Source organism: Haplochromis burtoni, unplaced genomic scaffold (assembly GCF_018398535.1).
Source record: "Haplochromis burtoni strain Fernald_Lab_line unplaced genomic scaffold, NCSU_Asbu1 Contig_3, whole genome shotgun sequence".
Lineage (NCBI taxonomy): Eukaryota > Metazoa > Chordata > Actinopteri > Cichliformes > Cichlidae > Haplochromis > Haplochromis burtoni.
This window is the reverse complement of record NW_024582364.1, coordinates 3,468,492-3,491,568: the sequence shown is the minus strand read 5'-3', so window position 1 is coordinate 3,491,568 and position 23,077 is coordinate 3,468,492. Positions and strand designations below refer to the sequence as shown.

The following is a 23,077-nucleotide window of genomic DNA, read 5'->3' as shown; positions in this document are numbered from 1 at the left end:
GTGGGCTGAGGTGCAATTCATTCTTAAACTGTCTACATTACAATGTTTACTGTTCTTACATACACACAGATATCCCACATTTGTAGACATTTGCAGACTGTGAAGTCATGAGTCCAGTAACCACTGGCTTTTACACTGCAGCTTCTCATGGCACGAGGCCAGCACTCCCTTAAGGTCGGGTTTTCTTCTTTGCGGTCAAAGGAGTTTCTATTCTGTTGCTGCGGCCTATCATGCAGCCGGCTCTGCTGGGCTCCGATCAATGAGAAGCAACTTTGTTTTCACAAAGAGACGATTTAATGAACTGAACACCACCTTTTACACCCTATAGGTGCTGGTTAAGAGTCGACAACCATTTCATCTGGAGCTTCATCGGACCTGTAACCTTCATAATTGTGGTAAGTTGTAAATTTGTGCACGCGTGTGATAACTTTTTGTTCTTTGAAAGAAAAGCTCAGAGAATAGTTTATAGATTTTTCTCTCTCTCCGTCTGTGCTGGCAGCCTCTTAGCTCTGCTTTCTCAGATCAATTTGCATGAAAGGAAAGTGGTCCCATTATAGCTGACACGAGGACATCAGTGTCCACTCAGCTATGAAATCCTCTGAAATCAGAATTGGTGAGCGGCAACAACTTGAAGCTGTTTGGTCCTTGCTGTACATCTAGAGAATACTCCCCTGCTGCAATCAGGAGGAGAAATCGTTTCAGGCATGAAGGTCATTTGCTCAGTGGGAAAACAAGGGTGATGGTGGCGGGGGGTGGGGATGGGGTGGTGAACATGGAAGTAATGAGTGGGTGGGCCAGACAACTATTACCACAGCTCATAGCCCTGCTGAGGATTATGACGCATCCCCAGCCAATCCTAGAGCGCGGACATCTCCATCTTCACCTTTTAATATTTCATGCACGGCGCTGGGTGTTCGCCATGCGCATAGACACACGCACAACGTGTGCGCATCACATGCACGCATTCAGCATGACCTAAGCAGACCCAGAGCGCTTATCCATATAGGCGTATATAGTAACACGTATGTAAATCTGTCCATAGGCTCTAGATGGACGCCAGACCCCATGTAGGCAGCCCCTGTTATATGCACTTGATTTCGCAGGGAAGTAGAAATTTTAGATGGCACATGCAGTTCGCCTCATCTTTCTGCAGAGTGCCCCCTTTACTCCATTCCTCGCTGTCTGTCTCATCGTATCTGTGTCACCACTTACAGCTGTGTTAAATGCATCTCCAGCCTCTCGACTCAAGCAGACGTAAATCGGCCCCTGTGGCTGGGAGACAAAACACGGCATTACTCTAAGCTGTGATCTAAAAGCCTCTTTCTGTCTTTTTAGCCACTCCTTTTTCTTCCATCTTTCTCAACGCCGCTGTTGTTGGTTTCCATCTGCGTTCCACTCACAGCCTCTTTGTTTCCATTTAGGACCCTGCTTTTGTTGCCGCCTGTGTTCTCGGGATGCGTTCACGCGGGATAATGCCGGGGATCTTGCCGCTGATTTGTGAATGAGAATTGAAACTGAAATATTTGATAAACTGGAGAGCACTACATCTCGATCATTAGGGGTCCGTTTTTATGCCAACTCGTGCCTTTTATTATCCCCCGTTCACGCTCGAAGCGCTTGGGTGCGCTTGAAAAATGCACGCCCGGAGCAGGTTTTTGAGGGTAGAAGTTTTTCATGTGATAAGGCTCCGGATCCATTTTTTTCTTTTTTGTTTTTCGTTGAATATTAACAGAAGAACATTTCAAAGGTTGAATGTGGTATCGTGCCAAATTGAAGTGCATCTCCTCCCTTTCCCTTTGTGGCTACAGGCCTGCAGTGCTTAGAGAGTTAGAGATAGAGACATCCTGAAAGCATCGAAACCTTTCTGGATATATGGCTTGAATCACTTAAATGTTTTTTTCCTGGCCTCGGTGAAGCTTGTTTTTAAAACATGACATTCAAACTCTATACTTTCCCCACTAGATTGAACTTTTTTTTTCTCTCTCCCGGCGCTCTTGCCTGCACTTTATTAGATCTGTTTCATCAGATAGACGTCCCTTATTTTGTGGATTTGTACTCTGTGTTTGGAATCAGCTGTAATGACAAACATGAGGGAGAAATTTCGAATGTAGCCGATGTTGAATATCGAAGCTGTGTGAAGCAGACCAAGGCGATAACCTCTCACAGTTGTTTTTCCTCTTTGAAAGTCAATGTACTTTGTGATCTGCACAGAGGCATTAAATTTTCATATTCCTCTCCGTAAAGGTGTGTTTGTGTTGACACACGCCACGGAGCCAGCGAGAGAATAGCTTCAAAAAATATTCTGGTTGAAAATGTAAAACGTTAAGGGAGCTGTTTTCTGCACTGACTACTTTTTAATTTCAAGATTTCTATTTGCATATATAGAATTGAAGAAATCAAACACAAGGTCAGCGTGACAGTAAAGGATTGGAGCACTTGCTCCATTCGTTGGTGGTAACAGCAGGAATCACGTGACTACCTAAATGCGTTCTGTTAACCCTTATGTGGCATCTGTTTTGACAGGTCAATGTCATCTTCCTGGTGGTGACCATGTACAAGATGGTGAAGCATTCCACCTCCATGAAACCTGACTCGTCCAGGATCGGGGGTATAAGGTGAGGGAGGCGGGGGGGTGTCACTCTAGTCGATAAGGAGGCTGAGCTGTGGCTGCTTGCTGTTAGAGTGTGTGTGTGTTTGCTGAGCGGGGGGAGTGGGAAGAAAAATAATATGCACCATTACTGCTTTTGCCTACCTCCTGAAATTTCAAAAGCAGCTTCTGACCTACACGTTTATTTGATTTTCTCCTCTCTTAAACCCGACCAGACCAGTAATTTTCCCTTTAGATTTTATTTCAGTCCGTAGGTGGTGCCTTTTTAGTTCATTTTATGATTTCTGTATTTGCGCTACGCTGGGGTATATTGCCTTTTTATATTTTTTTTATTTCTTCATAACTGCAATTCTGACCTTTGTATCTTTTTGCTCCTGTGTTGGCATAGTTTATAGGCTTCTTTGAAAGGCGGATTCAACCGCAATCTTTGCAGATTTGAAGTTTTAAAACAAAAACAGGAGGGCCTCAGTGTTTTCGTTTTCTGTCTGCTGCGTTTGGTTGTGAAAAGACGAAAGCCTCTGACCGTTTCTATGCCTGGATTCTTGCTCAACAATATGTTTGAGGGCAGGCCAACATATGTTATGTGGGTGTCTGATTCAAAGACATTCACTCTGATTTTGGTCCAAACCCAAGATAAGGCATTGAACTGGTTTTTGGATTTTTTTGCACAGACAAAACTCACATTTATGGATGCTGGATTTCTCACATTATAATAAGTACTCAGTAGTCATTAACTGTTATGGTCCAACTTGAATCTGCTATGAATTTGGTCTCTGACTCAAATTTAGGAACTTGTTAAACAATGAAATAACATCTTCGCTGCACTAGACAGCAAGCAGAATTAGGCGTCATTTTCAACATTGTTCACTGTGATTTTTCTCCCACCGACAACATGCTGTTGTCCCATTTATTTCCAGGCTCATGGTATCTCTCTGGGGATGCCTTACTTCTCTCTTGTGTGTCAGTAACGACCAGGCATCGCCACTGAAACTGACTGTCGAGTTATCTTATATTCTGGAAACCACCAAGGAAAATCCTGCTGTGTTTGCAGTCTTGTTAGACAACAATTCAGAGGAAGACCAAGGAAATTTCCTAACTGTCAGACAGTGAACGTGCGCTGTCTGCAAAATTTGTATCAGCATTTTTACACTTTGCCACCACTAGTGCAAATTGTCAAGCAAAAAAACCGGTGTTTCAAAAAGGTGTTGTCCAGGAGTGGAGAAGCAGGGAATTTAGGATTTTTTGCTGTTTTAATGTTGCTCTTTCCTGTCTTTTGCAGGTCATGGGTGTTAGGAGCCTTTGCTCTACTTTGTCTTTTGGGGCTGACGTGGTCCTTTGGCTTGTTCTTTCTCAATGAGTCCTCAATAGTGATGGCTTACCTCTTTACCATCTTCAACACTCTGCAAGGGATGTTCATCTTCATCTTTCACTGCCTGCTGCAGAAAAAAGTAAGATTTGTCCTTCTGTGTCTCAGATATGCTGTAAAATAGATTAACAGTAAGGTGAAAAACTGTTTTCTTAGTTTTTTGCGTATTTGTCACATTTACATGCTTTAGATTGTCAAACAAATTTTAATATTAGACAAAGACAACCCGAGTTGATACAAAATGCACTTAAATGATGATTTCATTTATTAAGTGGAAAAAAGCTATCCACACCTAGCTGGGCCTATGTGGAAAAAGTAATTGTCCCCCTTATTAAATCATGAATTAACTCTTATTTACCAAAATGTTTTGGAAAGCCAGACCTGTTGAATCAAGAAATCGCTTAAATAGAACCTGCCTGACAAAGTGAAGTAAGCTAAAAGATCTTAGAAAGCCAAACATTCTAAAGAAACAGCAGACAAGCAAAGGCACTTACATCTATCAGTCTGCCAAGGATTACGAAGCCACTTCTAAGGCTTTGGGATGCCAGTGAACCACAGTGAGAGCCATTATTATCCACAAATGGAGAAAACGCGGAACAGCAGGCTATCAAAATTACTCCAAGAGTGCATCGACGGCTCATCCAGGAGGTCACAAAAGACCCCAGAGCAACATCTGAAGAACTTCAGGCCTCAATTGTCTCAGTAAAGGTCAGAGTTCATGATTTTACAGTTGGAGAGTTCCAAGAAGAAAATCACCGCTGACCAAAAAGAGGACAAAGGCTCGTCTCACATTCGTCAAAAAATAACCAAGGGAAGATATTCTGTGGACTGCCGAAAAATACTTTTTTACAGAAGACTAGGGAGGTTTGGATGGCTTTCTAATAAATTTAATCACCGTTTGTATTTACTTTAGTTATCTTTGTCTAATTTCTTTGATGATCTGAAACATGAACATGTGACAAATATGCAATATTTATGCGGGAATTTGTTTAGTCACGATAATTGCACTCCCGGCATCTGTGTGGGGATGTAGCTCAGTGGTAGAGTGTATTAGGCCCTGGGTTCAGTCCCCGGTATCTCCACATTTTGTGGCTTCGTTATGTTGCGGTTTACTCATTTCCAACCATAGAGACAAATGGCCTTTGCGATTGAGTCAGAAAGGGCATCCAGTGTAAAACTGCCAAATCAAACATGTTCAGTTACCTGCTGTGGTTACCCGCTGTGAATAAGGGAGCAGCTGAAAGTAGCTTTTAATTATCCAACATTGTGACAGCTATGATTTGAGTTGTCTTCTCTCATTTTGTAAACTAAAGGAAGAGAATTACTTAAACAAGTTTAATAAGTTTTATTAATAATTAATCACTCTAAGTGATTAGTTGATTGGCAGGAAATTAGCGAGGAGATATTAACTAGTTAACTAATTGCACAGTTGGTTTATAGTTACTTTTTAGGACAAATATGAACAGCTTGTTGCAGGTTTTCAAATGTCAGGATATTTTTTTGCCTTTCTTTGTCCTCTATGGTAATAAATTAATTTCATTTTAAACTGCTGTAGAGACAGAACAATATGTGTGTTAACTGTTATCTATAATTGTCTTTTTTAAAATAGAGGAAACATTCAGTAATTGTTTCACCTTTTCTAAAAGGGGGAATTTTCTAAAGATTTAAGCTAAGATTTGCCTGCTTGTCACTGAATCTAAAGTAGATTTCAGTTGTGGCTATTTGTATCTCTTTATAGGAGCATTTCCAGTTTATTTTTTTTGGGTTTTTTTTTTAACTGGTATTTCATATATTCATATGTAGCAACACTCATGTCAAAATGCTTTCTTGTTACAATATTGCAATATGCTGCACACTGTTTGTTATTCCTGCCCTTACACATATGACATTTAAACTGCTGTCAGCTGGATGGCATTTGATAAAGATTTGGGATTTGCATCTCTCAGGGGGGGGCTGCTGTCTGTGTCTGTATGCTGAGTTTGTCCTGATCTTTTATTCCTCTGCAGGTACGCAAAGAGTACAGCAAATGTTTCCGTCAGTCCCAGTGCTGCGGGGCGCTGCCGTCTGAGGGTTCCCACAGCTCAGCCAAGACAGCCACGTCTCGATCCACGGCCCGCTATTCGTCCGCTACTCAGGTACACACCAGAGAATCTGGCATATCACGGTTTAGGATTTAGAGCACTGTGCCTTAAAATGGACTGCACCGCAGAGAATGAGTAATTCATTAATTACTGAACATTTTACGGGCTTTTCATAAAGTATTTTTCGCTACCTTCTTGCATTTTTGAAGGCCAAAATAAAACAAAGTATTTAGCCCTGTTTTCTTAAACATATATAGACTCTAAGCCATTTTTAAGACTGAGCTACAAATGGCCTTCAGGCTGAGTGCTTTTCCATGAGTACAGACAAGGTGTGAAGTTTGAGAGACAAAGTAACACACTCTTATCTTTTGATTGAAAATATAAAAGTGTTGAAAAGGATTCTTAAACGCTAAATTTGCACTTTCTTCCATAAAGCCAAGCTTCTCTACAGAGGTTGGGCATTGAAATAGAAATGTCACAGAGTGCAGTGCGTTATGTCACATTTCAGCTTTCACATTGTAGCTTAAGTGTAGTTTTCAGATTGTTTGGCTGTGTAATGTTAAATGTTAGTGATCAAAGGATGGACTTGAAGTTTTCTTGTCACTTGTGTTAAGAAATCTTTCCTTTTTTAAAATCCCGAAAAGGCATTTACACCCAGTGCTTCTTTCATATGTGTGTTATCGTGGCCGCAGGTAGACCCTATTTGAAAATTGTAAAAACAAAACAAAAAAAAAAAACCCAGATACATGCATGTGGTAATATCTTCTTTCTTGTCTTTGTGAGAGCTATCTTAAGAGCACCTCTGGGAATTTGGCGGATGCTCCTGCTCTTAGCATCTGAAGAAAAAAGAAAAAAAAATGCTGCTCAGGGCCGATCTCTCAAATTACAAACCGTAAGACTCTCAGCGTATCCATTTTTGGTTGGATCAATAGCACGTGAAGGGCTTTGTTGTACCTGAACACAAACATGTCATCAAGCGGTGAATGAGCTGGATTTTTTTTTTGTGTACAAGTGCAGGTTTGAAGCACAAACTCGCATAGCCACTCAACCCTTTGGGGCAAAAAAGCCTTCAATAAAAGTCGCGCCGTGTTGAGTCCTGATCAGTGGCTGCCTTTTTTCTCAACCCAGAGCCGCATCAGGCGGATGTGGAACGACACTGTGAGGAAGCAGTCAGAGTCCTCCTTCATCTCAGGAGACATAAACAGCACCTCCACACTCAACCAGGGTAAGCAGCCATCTCTCCTTCGCCACCGCCAGACGAGACACATACGCCATTCTCTTTGTGATGAAGCTCTGAATTCACAATAAACACATCAATGGATGCGACCCACCTGGCTATGTGGCAGCTCAGAAAGGAGTAAGATAAGACCCGATTTAATGCCTCCGTTCTCTTAGCGCCAAGCAATCAAAAAATAGCATTAAATGTTACTTGTGTATCTTAAGTTCAGAGCTTTTTCCGCTACGCTCCTGCTCGCCGGGATCCTCTGAACGGAGGGGAAAAAATAGTGACAGAAAGGAGGTGCGATATTTAGTCTGGCATAAAAAGTTATAGACGAGGACTTGAGTTCAAATAACGACCCTGAGCGGAGAGACTGACTGCGCAGCAGCCCTCTAAATCATCTTCATCCTGGGGTGATTGTCAGCATGAAAGCAGGGGAGGGAGACGAGCAAAGTCAGGCTGAGGTCAGAGCAGGTTTTGGACTGATCCCAGCATCATGAAGCTCAGGCTGCAGACAGCGCCAGCACAGATTTGGCTCCAATTCTCAATTAGTTTGGATTTATTTTTATTTTTATTTATTTATTTATTTTAGGGGATGGTTATTGCATTCCTAAAGATATACACAAGCATGCTGAGGATGATGGGGATGCTGTGACATGGTCACAACACGCCACTTAGACGTGTTTCGTTTTTTGTCTCAACCCAACGAGTTTGTTTAGATGAATTAGTTCCATATAAACACAGCAGCTGATTGTGCAGCTATGCTTTTTTGGTTGACACTTGTCGCAGTAATACTGTTTGTCAGTTAGAGCAGATGACTGTTTGGATAATGGTTTGCTTTGACCGGCGTTTCTATGGCTGCCTTGTCCATAATAGAAGGCAGACGGATCGCAGGCTGTAAATCTTCTGCAGTGTGAGATTCTGGACAGTGAACGTCAGCTCCGTTGTTTATGTGGACAGCTAACCAACATATAACCACAGACCATGAGATACAATGACTCAGGCTCTCTTCTTCAGCTGCTTTTTCCACCCCTCCTAATTTTTCTCCCTCTCTGTCTTTCTCTTCCTGTTATTTCAGGGATGACTGGCAACTACCTCCTAACTAACCCTCTCCTTCGAACCCACGACACTAACCCTTATAACAACCTTCTGGCAGAAACCGTGGTGTGCAACACCCCCTCTCCACCGGCTTTTCACTCCCCAGGTGCACATCCGCCCTCCACCTTTATTCTTATGCATTTTATCTGCTTTTTTGTTTTGTTTTTGCTTTTCCTTTTATGTTTAAAGCAACATTATGTTTCATTCAGTTGCTCATTTTTAGATGAATGACAAACAAAAGGATTGTAACGGCTTTCATTTCTGCCAGTCAACCCCAAAGCTAGCTTAGTTCAGCAAAAAGAGTGAAACTAGAGAGAAACAGACAGCTTGGCATTGTAAAAAAAAAAACAAGACAAACAAAAAAAAAACCACCAGCTTGCAACTAGAAAGCCTGCTAATTTTAATGTTTTATCTCTTATAATTGGAAAACCAACAGGTTAGCTTACCATGAAGAGCAGGAGAAAAAAAGCTTACACTCTAGCATAAAAAAACTACCCTTCGTAACTACTGTGCAAAATTAATTTTATTTACACTGCGGGTACGACTGCCATGGCTGATGGGTGGATGTCAGCACACGAGTTTGGTTTAACCATAAATGTAGAATCTATACTTATATAGCCTATGGCGGCGCTGTCCCAGCTAAGTTAGCATTAGCTAAAACTTAGCCCCATATGATCACTTTTCACTCCAAAATAAGGCAGCAGCCTCCATAGGGCTTGTTTTACAGTACCATGTTTGTATTTGGCTACGCAAAAGGATCTGTAACCAGAGCAAACATACTTGTGTCCTCCCAACATCACATAGTTCGACATGGATGACGCTAGGCTTAGGTTAAAAGCTAATTTGTTGAAAGGGGAGCGGAGGATTGAAAGGAGCGACAGCAGCTTTAATCAAAAGCGGGAGAAGTGCAAAAAATGAATTTGCATGTATGAATATATATTTCATTGGTATCATATTTGCTACATCTGGCATTTTCTTTGATATTTGCACATTATTAGTCAATGAAATTCAATGTACAGAACTTTTTACAGGACAGACTTGACAAGACAGCCCTGAGTTTGCATCCATCTTTTAACTACAGTCTGTGGTATAAACAGATGGAAATGGCTAGCTTAGCCTCGCAAAATGATAAGAAAATCCGCCAACCAGCAAGTGCAAGACTTACTAATTAACAGGTTTTATCCTGTCTGTTGAATTTGTGCAAAAGCAAACGTGTAAGAACAACAGGTTTCAGTCTTTGTGGCAAAACAGTCAGCCTGAGTTCCTTCAGTGACAACTTCGATCTATCAGCACTTGGAAAGCACACTAATTAACGCTAATTAATCCATCTCATTTGTTTAATCCATACAAGAACAACAATTTGCCACTTCCGGGCAGGTCATCTGCCGGCTCTTTCTTTGATCTGAGCAGTTCCCAGGCAACGAGCAGAGAAAGGAAGTAACCAGTTAAGAGAGAGTTAAGCAAAAGTTCTTGCATGTATTATAATAATTTCAGATATCACATGTCTATCAGAGAGCTTTAGGGTTGCCTGTAGCCAGATTTTGTTTTCTTTTAACAGAGCTGTCTTAATTGTTTACCCCTGCTTCCCGTCTTTATGCTATTCTAAGCTTGCCCTCTCCCGACTGCAGCTTCATATTTGAGAGACAGATACCGAGAGTGGTACCAGTCATCTCATTTAAGCCTCTGCCAGAAACGATTTCTCAAAATGTCGAACTGTTCCATTAAGTCTGTTTACTAAATTCACCAAAAACATGGAAACTGTTGAGGTTGCGGTTGTGACACAGCATGAATGGAAATGTTGAGAATAATTACACAAGGTTTCGCTTTGTTCTTCTTCATTCACACCTTCTCTGTATTTTTGTTTGTTCTTATCGAGGCAATTTTCTCCTTTGTAAACACAGAGGGAGATAAACTCCGAGACGTCAATGCTATCTTATCTCGTCCACTTAGCAGTCATAAGAGAATTGCCCTCTCTTGAATGCAAGGTTTTTGGTGACGATTCGGATCGTTTATACCATTTACGAGCGACGTATTTACACGAGATCTTTGCATTCTGTTTAGCTAACTTAAAGAAAAACCCGAGCGTAAATTGTGTTAGTGTTTATGGTGACCTAGTTCCTCACTGGCAAAGCAAAGGAAACCTAATCAAAGGGGAGAAAGCAGAAGCACATGACGCAATGCGGGCAGAGTCACAGCTCTCAGATATACACACGCATTTGATGATAAAAGAGAATATTTAAAAAAATACAAGCTCTATGGCAAAAGTGTATAAGGAGCAAGATTTGCAGTAACATATAGCTTTAACATGTTGCGGCTGCTGCTCTCGTTTTGTGCTGCAAACTGGCTTGCAGCACAATGAGTGCACTTCACACTTAGAGATAATGAAGCAGGGTTGGGACCATAAAATGTCTGTTCAGGAACTCAAAGACATTTTTGTGATATATATTTTTGCCCTGCTCTCTAGAGCTCTGCAGCAGCGAAGCAGCTCAACACAAAACTGTGTGCGTGTATCTGTGTGTGTGTGTGTGTGTGTGTGTGTGCAGACAGCATTTGCTTTATTGGCCTAAAATGTTTACCTGCTTAATCGTTGTTGGATAATTGCAGGTTAACACCAGAACAGAGCAGGCAGGTAAAAATGGCAATATTTAATTAGCAGATCATTTTGGGTCCAAGCTTAAATCTCCACTTTACCTGTAGAAACAGCTTATATCCCACTGCAGAGGACCGCTTTGCTGAGCTGCGTTTAAACAGGAGGACAGCAGAAAGTAAAAAGACAAAAAAATAATAGTAAAAGGATGTAAGGATCTACATATGGAAACTAGTTTGAGGAGAGAAGACAGCACTGCGACACACAAATGTCAAATCCCGGTGTGAAGATCACCATCCAAGGATGAAATAAGTGCCGAGAGAATGTCACGTTTAACTCAAGCTTATTCTAAATTTCCCCTGCTAGAGTCATTACACTTAGCTCCTGCGAAAAAGATGAGCATGTCTTTTACTATAAAGTGTATTAATACTCAGTAATACTCCACAGATGCTCATCCGGTGCTGTAAAATTGGTAAGGAGAACATCTTGGATGAATCTCTGCTGGAAAGCTTCCCAGAGTGCAGCTGTCTCTGTGTCCAGTTGAATTCTGTTCACATCATTTCCCTCCCTCACCCACTCTCCCGGTAGACAATACCTGTCTGCAACAAAATCGCCCAGCTGAGCATAAACAAATGCAAATCTGGAAGTCGGGCCTTTTGAGAGAACTGTCTAATAATCCCTCCACCATTACCACCACTGCCTTTTTGTGTCCTTTTGCACCCTGCACTCTTTTTGCGTTTTTTTTTTTTTTTTTTTTTAAAGGAAATCTCTTTGATGTTGTTTTCAGAGCTTTTTTTTCCAGGTACCATCATCATATTCTGACAAGTTTGAAAGAGTGCAGTTTCCCCCTTTTCCCCTTTTTATGTGTGCTCGTGACGACACAGCCGTCAGCCTACGAAATATCACTCGCAGTCTACCCAGTAAATAAAATCCTCATCAAATCAAACCAGCCCCCTCCTCCCTCCCTCTGTTTTTCCCCACATCCATCCTGCTACTTGAGCTTAGTCAGAGGGCTGCACAGAATAGGAGTAATCTGTTGTGTGTACGTCTGTGTGTGTGTTTCGCTCGTGTAAAATTGATAGATGTACACTTGAAAAAGGCGGAAAAATTTTGTGTTTCTCAGAAAGAAATAGTTTCATCAGGAAATATTTTCTTTGACTTCTTCTTTTTCTTTTTTTTCTGTCAACTTTCTTTCTTTTTTCTTTTTTTAAAGACTGCTTGCTGCTGAACCCTTTCACCTGCTGAGTCCAGGATTCAGTTGTCCATGATTTGTCCTTTAGCTCGCTCAAATTGGTAAACAAAATAATTTCTCCATCTACGTCCAGCGATTTAAGCAAAGCCTCTGCACTAAACTCGAGTTAAGCGCAAGGACACAATCCCAGCTGGGTCAACTGAATCCGGGATGGATGTTACGAGCTTCCACTTTTTTCCTATTTGAGTGATTTTATTGTTTCTGCTTCAATTGAAAAAAAGCATCTGTTTTGCTTTCTTTGCAAATCAGCTGTTCTTAGGCCAGGTAGCCTGAGCAGACACACTTGATGTGAGTGGTGGCAAAGTGAGTCATTGCACCCTGCCTGTGTGTTGTGGTGTTTGGGGCTTGTTGCTGTGCTTGTGGGGCCCCAGTGCAGAGAGGTGGTTTGCCATCTGTGTTTGACATTACTCTTTTGTTATGCCCTCGTTTCTTTCTTTCTTTATTTTTTTATAGTTTTGCTGGAATGTTTTATTCATTGTTAACATCACTGCACTTCCTCATCAGCTTGTACTTCTTTCTTTCTTTTATTCCAGTTTTCTTCTGTTTTCCTGCTGCTTTGTTACCTGGTCATGAGCTACCTAATTACATGTTGCTGTACTATATTTTTGATTTCTAAGCCATCTTTTGTTCTCATTTCTTCAATATTGTTCAGGATAATCTCTTAGATTGGCTTTAATGATATTCAGCAGTAATGAGCTTGGACGTGGTGGGAAGCTAATTGGGTTCTCCTTTGAATTTTAAAAGTTTTCTTTTCTCTTTTTTTTTGGATATTTGTTTAAAATTAAAATGAATCAAGAGATCAAAGAGTACAAGAGTAAAGTGTCCTGAGCAGTATCAAGCACATGTGGATGATGTAGTGGAGACCGCCTTGTTCTGTGAAAAGCTGAAACGTTGCGTCTCACCTGCTCATTTCCGCCTTTCTTTGCAGGACAGCAGTCTCTGAGCAACAGCAGGGACATCAGTGCCATGGACACCCTCCCCCTCAACGGCAATTTCAACAACAGCTACTCCCTGCGAGACGACGACTATGAGGCCGTGGGCGTTCGAGCCCCGGGTGACCTGGGGGGCCTCAACCTGGACGATGCCGCTTTTGAGAAGTTGATCATATCCGAGATTGTCCACAACAACCTCAGGCCCCGCGGGGCTCCCAAAGGTCGCGATGCTCCACGGGAGAGGGACAGAGTCTTGCCTCCGCAGACCAGGGTGACGGTGGACCGGGGAGGGGGCGGGGGTGGGAGCGGGAGCGAGGATGACGCCATCGTGGCAGATCACGCCGATGCCTCATCCCCGCAGAGAGGGAGCGGAAGAGGAGGCCACGCCACCCTGGAGCTGCTCCTGCACCCCCACCACAAGGAGGTGCTGGAAGCCCCTCTCCTGCCCCAGAGGACTCATTCCTTGCTGTACAGCTCCCAGAAGGCCCCCAGGTGCCTGGAGGGCCAGAGCGGCCATGGCTCTGAGACTGTTACCGCAGAGGAGGACATGGGCTCCCATTCACCCAGCAACAATAGAGACTCCCTTTATACCAGCATGCCAAACTTGAGAGACTCCCCCTCGCCTTCAGCTTCCCCATACCCTCCGGAAGAAGAGGAGGAGGAGCTCTCCCCCTCACCTCAAAGCGAGAGCGAGGACGCGTATCACAAAAGCATGCCTGAGCTCGGCGATGCGCCGCAGCCGCTGTCCTACTACCACATAAACCGGGGCACCAGCGACGGGTGCATCATCCCACCCAACAACGAAGACTGTGCGCATGACGGAGAGGTGCCCGCCGACGGACAAATGCAGCTCATCACCAGCCTCTGAGCGGGCGACGCTTTGTTTGCACAGGTTTTAGCAGGACGGGTGCATCGGAGAGAGCCGGCGAGCCTGGCTCCGCACTTCACACGCTCTTTCTGTTCTTTGTGTCAGGACAAGAAGTGAAAAGTTGTTGGGTGGAAAAAGGAATGAATGAATACATGACTTTTGCACACAGATCTCATTAACACACAAAACACATCCCATCTGAGGCCAGACAAATGTGGACTGTGAAGGCTCTGCTGTTGGACTAAAGAGGAGCAGAGAATGACACGTAGGCCGAGATAAATCTGGCATTTCTGTTGTACTGCGAGAAAAATCGAAGAATAAGAGTTAAAAAAAACAGAGAAAAAAAGGGGGAAAAGTACTCTAAGAACTATGAAACTCCTGACGTATTCCTGGGGGGGCTTTGAAGAACTGGGGTCTTTTTAGTCAAGAAGTGCAGAACTAGAACTAGTGTGGCTCCACTACACAGTCAGGACTGTAAAGTTAAGAAACCACTAATTCAGACTCAGGCCTTATATTTTCTCTATTGCACATTTAACTGTTGTCAAAGTAACAGCTGAAAAAAATATATTTTGCTGTACCACTAGTGTAAAAAGTGAAATTAAAAAAGGAAAAAAGAAGAAGAAGAAAGGCAACCATTCAGTAGTTCTTGCCCTTTCAATGTTAATAAGATTCTTCAGACAAGGCTAATCAAAAATGGTGGAAATGTGCTTTTCCTCTCACACTTGACTTGTTGTAGTATGTTTGAATATGAGAAAATCATTTAAAAAAAAGTTTTTGGGAGATACAAAATCCATATGAAATCATCATGCTCACGTCTCTGCTTGTGAAGTGCTTTTTGCTTTCATGAATGATGAGTTTTCGCCAGTAGTTAATATTTGTTAACACCGGGCCATGCACAGATTTGGAGTAAAATTGGATCCTCGTGTAATTTATTTTACTTGAAAGAAATTGTCGGGTTTCTGAGACTTTTTTTAATGCGACGTAGATGCGATATTGCAGTTTTTGAGGACATTTCATCCTTTGACACGAATTAATTTATTAATTATTCCAAGAAAAATGTTAAAAAACAAAAAAAGAACATGGTTGGGAAGTGTGAAAAGTTGTTGCAGCACTGATTAGGTTCATTTTATTTCTTTTTGTAAGAGCCCATCATCAGCTGGTATTTAATTCAACTCCTGTTTGATATCAAATAAATGTGAAATTTTTTCTTGTTCGCAGATGTTTGGTTGCTTATTCGCATTCGGAATAATAAATCACAGACATATTTCACACTTTTATTAAAGGTAAAACCCACAAATAGACCCAAACTACAGACTTGTTGGTGAAAAAAACAAAGCATTTTTACATAAACACATGGACACATTTATCAATTTTCTTCTTCTCGTAAATGGGAATAAATTGTGGATTTGTGTGGAAGTATTTTCTTGGGTGGATTAATGCACACGTGATTTGCTAGTGACGTCATATTGTGTTTCAAATATAAATAAATTCATGGATAACTTTATAATTCATGACATATAAAAAACAAAAATCCCCATTTTTCCATTCACACAGGCATTTTCTCAGCTGCTTAACCAATTCAGGGTTGCAGGGGAGGGGCTCAAATCTGTCCCAGCTGCCCATTTGAACAGGTTGCCAAGCTATCACACTATCCCCCTTTTTCACTACATAAAGAATCAAATATTCTGTATGTTAACTGAATTAATTATCTCTTTAATACACTTTGTGTTGATGCTCCCTGATGGCAGCATCCTCACACACAGCAGGATAGTGCCCTCAGTTGAACCCCAGACAACACTGGAACGTGAAACACTGCCAAGTGCCAAAAGTCTTAACCCAGCATCCAAAAGAAAAAATCCTCCAAATCCCAATCAGATCGAGCAGCCGTGGCCCAAACACTGCAAAACCCAAACACCCAAAGGACACGCTGCCAGACACCACAGGAGACACCCTGGAGCTCCCGCGTTCAACACAGACATGCTCTGTTGGCAAGAAGGCGCATCGACACAAGACTAGACAAATGTTTTGCATTTTATCAAAATCATTTGTAAATGTGCAAATAGTGTGAGTGCAACATTCAATCGGCATCGTTCTAACAGTCTGATGGTTGTCTTTCTACCCAGAGACTGCATGTTGTCTGATTTTAGCCTTCCAGTGCACAAAAAAAGAGAAAAACATCTCCTTTATGTGTGTCAGCCATGATGTTCTCACAGCAAGATGTTGTTTCTGTCCTCATTCTGTCTCTTCTTGCATCTGCGCTTGCATCTCGCAGCTTTGTACGGGACGTTTGTTGTCTCACCGTAATGCCTGTCTGCTCCGTGTCCAGCAGCAGCATCGGCGGCGGCAGAAGCTTCGTAAAAAGTCCCCCAGTGGTGTAAATCCGTTTTGGGGAAGAAGGAAAAGAACTCAGCTAAAGAGTTGCAGGTGTAATCTAAAGTTGACAGCGTGTGATAAATTGCAGTCACAACTCAGAACTAATTGAGATCCATCTGTTATCGCTTCTTTTTATAGCAACACCAACTCGGTTAGACAAAATGAAACATTTGCGTTTGGGAAGCTCCTGACAGTTGGCTCGAACGGGTTGGAGGTTATCCACTGAGCTTGTTGACGTGGATACATCTGAGATCGTCATTAAAGAAGAGGTTTAATCTGCCAGGACCATCCTAAAGCAATACGTCACTAGATTATTTTCTTCTCTTTAAATTCCACTACTTAATGAGCTGTGCTGCAGGAATGAACTGCGGATTTAAAAAAGCTGCGCCCACTATCGCGGCCATTTAATGATCGCGCCAAAGCAGTTGAAGCTTCGTGGCCTGTGTAGTTCTTTTTGTGGGCTTTATTGACCAAAAAGAAACAAAAAAAATAATAATCAGCTCGAGCTTCTGACTGCCACTGCAAGAATACGCTGTGACAGTAATTATGCAAGTTTAACAAGACGTGCCATAATCATTTTTGATCATCCTCTGTGTCTAAATCATTCCATGTGCTGAGCTGCTGCGCATCATCTGAGGAGAAGACAGAGTGGATGAGACTCCCATCACAGACTTAGCAAATGTGGCATGCAGTTTGTCTTTCATCCGTGGCTTTTTCAGCTTGAACTGACCACACACATACACCCACTCAGCAGACATACGGTCGCAGCAGGATCTGGGTGGTGCACTTTATTAACTGGAGCTGGGTGCCAGTAGGCTGTCGGGAACTAACACGGAGGCCAAAGCAAAGCTCTGAGTCCACCGTGGCTTTCTGTCTTGTTGTTTGAACATCGGCCTCTCGGTTTACACAGGGCCATCCAAAAAGCCCCGCGGGAGACACCGAACCCATCTGCAAGTCATCCAGAAACTCTGCTTCCTTTCACTTAAGACTCGAATTAAATGCAAAGTTGATGACCTGCTCGCGGTTCACCGGGAATGAGCCCGCACCCTCTGCGAAAGCAGTCTTATGATAAACGCCGGACGTGACGAGCTCGCAGCGGGACTTCACACGAGACGAACCCTTCGGGACAGGCACGCGTGATGCAACTGCGAGGATGGCTTCCCCGCCTGTGATTCATAACAGGCGAAATTGAGATGAATGGATGTGCTGAGCTCTCTTTGCCAAGCATAAGGCTCAGTTTTGCATGATGCATATATATTGGTTCATTATCACTAAGTCACCTGTGCTCTGCATTAGCTCTCTCACCCCATTATCTTAAAGAACATTGGATTTTGAAATAGAACAATATATAAATGATCCTGTACTGTTTGTGCTTGTCTGCCTGCGTGTGTTGGAGTGGGGTGTGCGTGTGTGGGGTTCTTCATACAAAGATCAGCATTTCCCGGGCACTCCTTATCCTGCTGCGATGATTTCCGACCATTCATCCTCTTCAAAGATATTCCTTCCACCTTTGACTTTTCATTGAGCTGCTGACATTACCGTCTCTCATTATCTGATTATATTATGATGCAGCGTATTAGCCATGCAGTGTTTGTGTTGCAAATGAAAAAGTTGTCAAAGTTTGTTGGAGATGAAAGTGCTTCATTTATCAACTCATCTTTTATCTGTTCGTAGTCAAAGCCCAGCTTCCATGGGGCAGTGGCAAATGAAGGCGCAATAAGGCTCAGTCCGAGAAGACATTACCGTGTTTTCATTTGGAACTGTTTGATGTTCCAGCCTCTGGTGATTTGGACATTATTTCATGTCCATCATCAAAAAGACATCAAACAAGATGCTGCATTCAAAATCAGATCACAGAGCCTCGGCCAAATGTGGTGTGCTTGTGTGTGTGTGTGTGTGCAATGACTGCCTATATACTGTATACTGTGTGAGTACTTAGAAAGGAGGTACACTTTTTTTTCTTAACAAATTCCCCCCCAAAGCTTTCTCAAAGCTAACATGAACAGGATGTTTACAGAGACAGCTTTTTGACCCACTCCACCAAAGTCTGTCTTTTGGAAAGGAGAGGGGGGGCATTATTATTAAAATTAAAACACATTCTTGCAGACAATATTTATATTCTTGGATAGCAATCTTTGTTCTTTAGCTAGTGCAGAAACTATGCATGATTATATTATCACAACCACAATGCAGGGGGAGAGTTGTGTGTCCTCGGGGCCTCTGTAAATGTAAAGCTTGCATTCCTCCATATTTCACTGCTCTGCAGCATGAAGATAAAGAATATCTGAACCGCTCCTGCATCTGCTGCCACCCATCCCACCGAACAGCGCCGCACTGCCTTGGCTCACTCGGCTTCTCTGTGTGACACAAACCTGCCTGCAAAACAAGGCGAAATCAAGCTGCCTTGCATTTTTATGCTGGTGGAGAATAGATGTGAAAGGTGTGTTGAATAGGAGTGGGGGGAAAAGAAAAATCTGTTTTTCCTGTGCAGTTTATGGCACTTTAACCATGCTGTGATTCTCTTTTAATTTTTATTTTTATTTTAGCCCCTTGACATTTCTAGTTTGTTGTTTTAAAGCTTGTTAGAAAATTACCACAACTAGCCCTCATCGGTCCCAGCAGAGGCCCATTTAAATGAAATATGGGCTTTCACTCAACTTTAACAAATAAAAGCTATTATGAGAGATTAAGACTTTTGGCTTAAAATATGCTCAAGAGTCCCTTTTCCTGGCTGGCTGGCTCAGAAAGCCTGTATATAATTTGCAGGGAAAGAAAGAAATGGAGTGTGTTTCAGACCGAGTCAGGGAGGCTGAAGAGGAGAAAGCGAAGGGGAAAGATGGTGAGACAGACGGCGAGCAGCAGCAGTCTAACATGTCAGAAACAATCTGAGTCTGAGCCCCGCAGTTGTAAAACTGTCATACCTCGTAGGAAACACCAGCAGTGACCTCAGAATTGGGCTAAGGTAGCCTGTCACACCCATTATACAGTAAACACTCTGTAGAGGGCTGTGTTTTGGTTGGGTTGTCTCCCTTAAAGTAATATCAATACATTCCCGGGAGGCACAAACACAACACACGACTGCCATTAATCAAACGGTCAAGAAAGGAATTTTCCCATATTTAAGCAATTGGTCCCACATTTTTTGGCCATTTGAGACAAAACATAATGATTGTAATTATTTTTTCTCTTTCTGTTTTTTTCTTTTTTAAATCTAGGACTAGAAAGGTGAATGTGTGAGAAAGCATATCTCACTGGAGTCTAGACGTGGAAAAAATAAATACATTTGTGAAGATAAAATGTAGCCGATTCTGCTGTGTGTCCCAGTTCAAAGTGTTGTTTGATTTGGCAATTCAGAGAAACAGTATTTTCAAAAGACAGCACAGAGAGTATGGAGGACCAAATCTGCCAAAATCTCAACCAAATAAAATCCTTGAAAAATAAAAATGCGAGTGTGAGTTTGTGAGCAACCGGCACAAGGTTGACCCTTTAATGCACTGTGAAGGACAACCGTGCATGAATAGGTCCGAGGGGAAACCATATAGGTGAAAATGTAAAGAAAAAATAACCGAGTAGGAGAACTGAAAAAATAAATAAAATGGAAAAATGCAGGAAAATTAATGCAAAGGTAAATAATGCAGAGGCATATGTTATGCTATAAATTACAGTAAAGTCAAGATTTTATTAATGCATACAGTTATTTTAAAATAGATTCATTTTTAATTATTAAATAATAAATATAATTAATCCATGTAATAATTTCAACATTCATTTGTTTAATTAATTTATTTTTTACATCATGTTTAGGTCAAAATTAACAGCTTATTATCTAAAAATGTCAACTTCAAAACTCAAAATTTTTAAATACTAATTTGAAATTTCAACTTACCTTTTTTAATTTCTTTTTTTTTTTCCAGTGGCAAATATAAGCCTCCATATAGAAACTTTTGTTTCCTCATCATATCATTTAAAGCCTTGTTCTCATTTGAAATCACATATATTTCTCATGTATGGCAGCCATTTCTAGTCATTTTCTGACTGAAAGCGTGCCCTGCTTTTGTTTGGCGCCAACTTCGCAGTTGGAATACTGAGACGTTTTATAGCATTAAACTGCAGGGTGCCTTTATTTAAAAAAGGCTTTCATTCCCACCCAGGATTGTGCCCAGCCTAGTCTGGATGTGAAATACAGTGGTACAGTAACATGTGGAGATAATTATGAAGCTAAGATAATCAATGTCATGCTTGAAGTTACATAGATGCCTAAAGCAATGTTTTCTTGAGCCACTAGTTTGAAAATCAAAGTGATGGGTTTAAAAAAAGAAAGAAAAGAAAAGAAAAAGAAAGCTTGGCCCTGGCTTTGAAACTATACCGAGCTGCGATGAACTGAGCTACTACACACGGTGAAATGCTTTATTATTGCCTTCTTGTAGCCACTAAATGACCTTTTATGCAGACTACATCAACAAGGGTTCATATTCCAGCAAAATATTTGGTTTAGGAGTTAAGACAGACACACATGCTCCAAACCACCCGTAAACGCATTAAAACAAAAGAAAAATGAGGACAGAGTAATAAAAATGCTTCATTGTGACATTTGTTTTGGAAATATTTTGTTATCTAAACTTCCTGTCAGAGTCAGTTTGGGCGCACGGTTTGATGCTCAGGGAAAACGTCCTGACACTTTTATGGAGGTACAGATCAAATTTCAGAAGGAAGCTCCTCAGTTGTTGCAGCTTCCTACTATCAGCGTGCCCCAGAGCAAGGCGAGGAAGATGCAGAGCTGTGAGCCTCGCTTCTAAGGAGCCCCAGATCTCTGAGCCAATTAGAAGAAAGCATGTCCCCAGACGTGGGGGGACTTTTTCTTTTCTGGCACAAGAGTACAAAAGCGGAGAGGCTACTAGTTTCACGGTCTTTAACCCTGATTTGCTCAGAATGAGAGGATAACTTGTGTAAAAAGATGACTTTTTAAGTAAAATAAGCCATAGAAAATCTGCTGGTACCGCTGGGCTGATATGACTTTAGCTTGAGTCTTTTATATCTGACAATAGAAGGCAATAAGAATAAGAGACACGAGTGACAATTAGGATCCACAGTTTTTTCATTTCTAAATATTTTGCTGTTTTGAAGCAAGTAGTTTCTGTGCACGAAACACAAGAAAAGGTTTATTTCTCATGTATTTCTTATGCTAAATCCCCGAGGATATTAGACTGTGTTTCACATTATTTCACACCACTATAAATACCAAAGCCCTTAATGCAAAATAACCAGGCTGTATTTCTTTCCCACCTAACACGCTACATGAATAACTATTCATTCTGCATTTTTACCCGACAAAAGCGCTGCGTTGAAAGGTTGCTTGCATACTATGGGCACCCTGACAAGAGGCCTGCAGTTCAGTCCACTTGACGTCTCCTCCAGTGGCTCCACGGTTTCTCCATGGGGTGAATGACTGTGTGAAAAAAAGAAGAGAGACCCAGAGCTCTTAGTGAAAAGCAAGTATCCTCAGTTGACTCACTAGTCTTGCTGGTTTTCCTGAAGAGGAATGATTTAAAAATGTAAGACATATAACACTGCTAAATAAATAATAAATACAGGGGCAAATATCCTCTCTGTTGTTCTGAAGCATTTCCTTCATCTCTCTGCTATTTTTTTCTTTTCCATTTGTGCAATGCAAGAAAGAAAAAAACATTCAGAAGCCGACAGCAAAAAAACCATTATGGAAAGTCACTCTGAGCTGCTGCTCTGTGTTCTCTGTTCTGTGTGAGCTCACACTCAAAAAAGCTCCAGGCAGCCCAAAAAAATCTCCCAAGTTTTCACCCTCCACATGTCTTTCACATTTCAGTCTTTGTAAAGCGCAGAGCAACACTTGTTCCTGCCTTGGTCACATTACTCCTTCTTTTTTTCTAGCCCCCCCCCCCCCCTTACTATCCATAAATAAACTTTTTCATGGACGTGCATTTTAGCACATTAGCTGCATTTCAAGAACTCACATCTTGTTCGGCACAGTCAAAAAGAAAGGGCAGGAAGGGTCTTTTCAGTAAATGCATAAAGGAAAATCCCACACTGCGCTCAGGGCCTCTGCAGTGAACCCTCTGTTCCTTTCCTTATCGCTTTGCTTCATCTACACCCTGAAAGGTCTTGACTCGAGTCTGCTTCGAGAGTGCCGAGAATGTGAATACTCTGTATCGAGACGTTTAGAGAGGGAAAAAAATGATGGTGGGAATAAGAAGAGTACACGGCGGTGGCAAAAGTTTTCTCTCCTCTCATAAAAAAGAAAGATTAATAAACAGCATGTTGCCCTGATAGTGACCCATTTTTCTACCTGCTGCAAACCTGACCAGTATCTCAAAAACAGGAAATATCACACATGATGAGTTTTTGCTGCTAGTGTGGCTATGTGATTGAAATAGCCCAGAAACTACTGAATGTTACTGCAGAAAAATGGGAAGTTACCAGGTTGATGGGAAGTTTTCATATTATAACAGAATGTAACGCCTTCATTTGAAGTTTTCCTGTGTTTTATCCGTTAGACTTTTATTTTGAAGGATGCCTTTATGAAATATACTGCTAAAAAACCTTAAGAAAACTTTACCTTGATCTAACAGCAGTCAGCAAATACTGAGGTCATCGGCCTTTTGATAAAAAAAAAAAAATCAAAAATAAATTTTCCGAGCAACATAATGTGTCTAAAAAGTC

At 41.7% G+C, this 23,077-nt stretch overlaps 1 protein-coding gene across 13 annotated transcripts in view; it reads left to right on the top strand.

Annotated features, from left to right (window-relative positions):
- Positions 1-15,224, top strand: part of LOC102308108 (adhesion G protein-coupled receptor L2) — an 89,082-nt gene extending 73,858 nt beyond the window's left edge. For 6 of the 13 annotated variants that reach the window (XM_005912645.3, XM_014332463.2, XM_005912644.3 and 3 more), the window contains 7 exons: positions 329-395; positions 2,524-2,615; positions 3,888-4,056; positions 5,981-6,109; positions 7,184-7,280; positions 8,353-8,478; positions 13,140-15,224. In XM_005912645.3, the coding sequence (XP_005912707.1) occupies positions 329-395; positions 2,524-2,615; positions 3,888-4,056; positions 5,981-6,109; positions 7,184-7,280; positions 8,353-8,478; positions 13,140-14,011 (1,552 nt within the window). In that variant the 3' untranslated portion in view covers positions 14,012-15,224. Of the gene's footprint in view, positions 1-328; positions 396-2,523; positions 2,616-3,887; positions 4,057-5,980; positions 6,110-7,183; positions 7,281-8,352; positions 8,479-12,460; positions 12,515-13,139 lie in introns of all 13 variants that reach the window. The other 7 variants (XM_005912647.3, XM_042219551.1, XM_005912646.3 and 4 more) reach the window with 4 other exon arrangements.
- Positions 15,225-23,077: the final 7,853 nt, after the last annotated feature.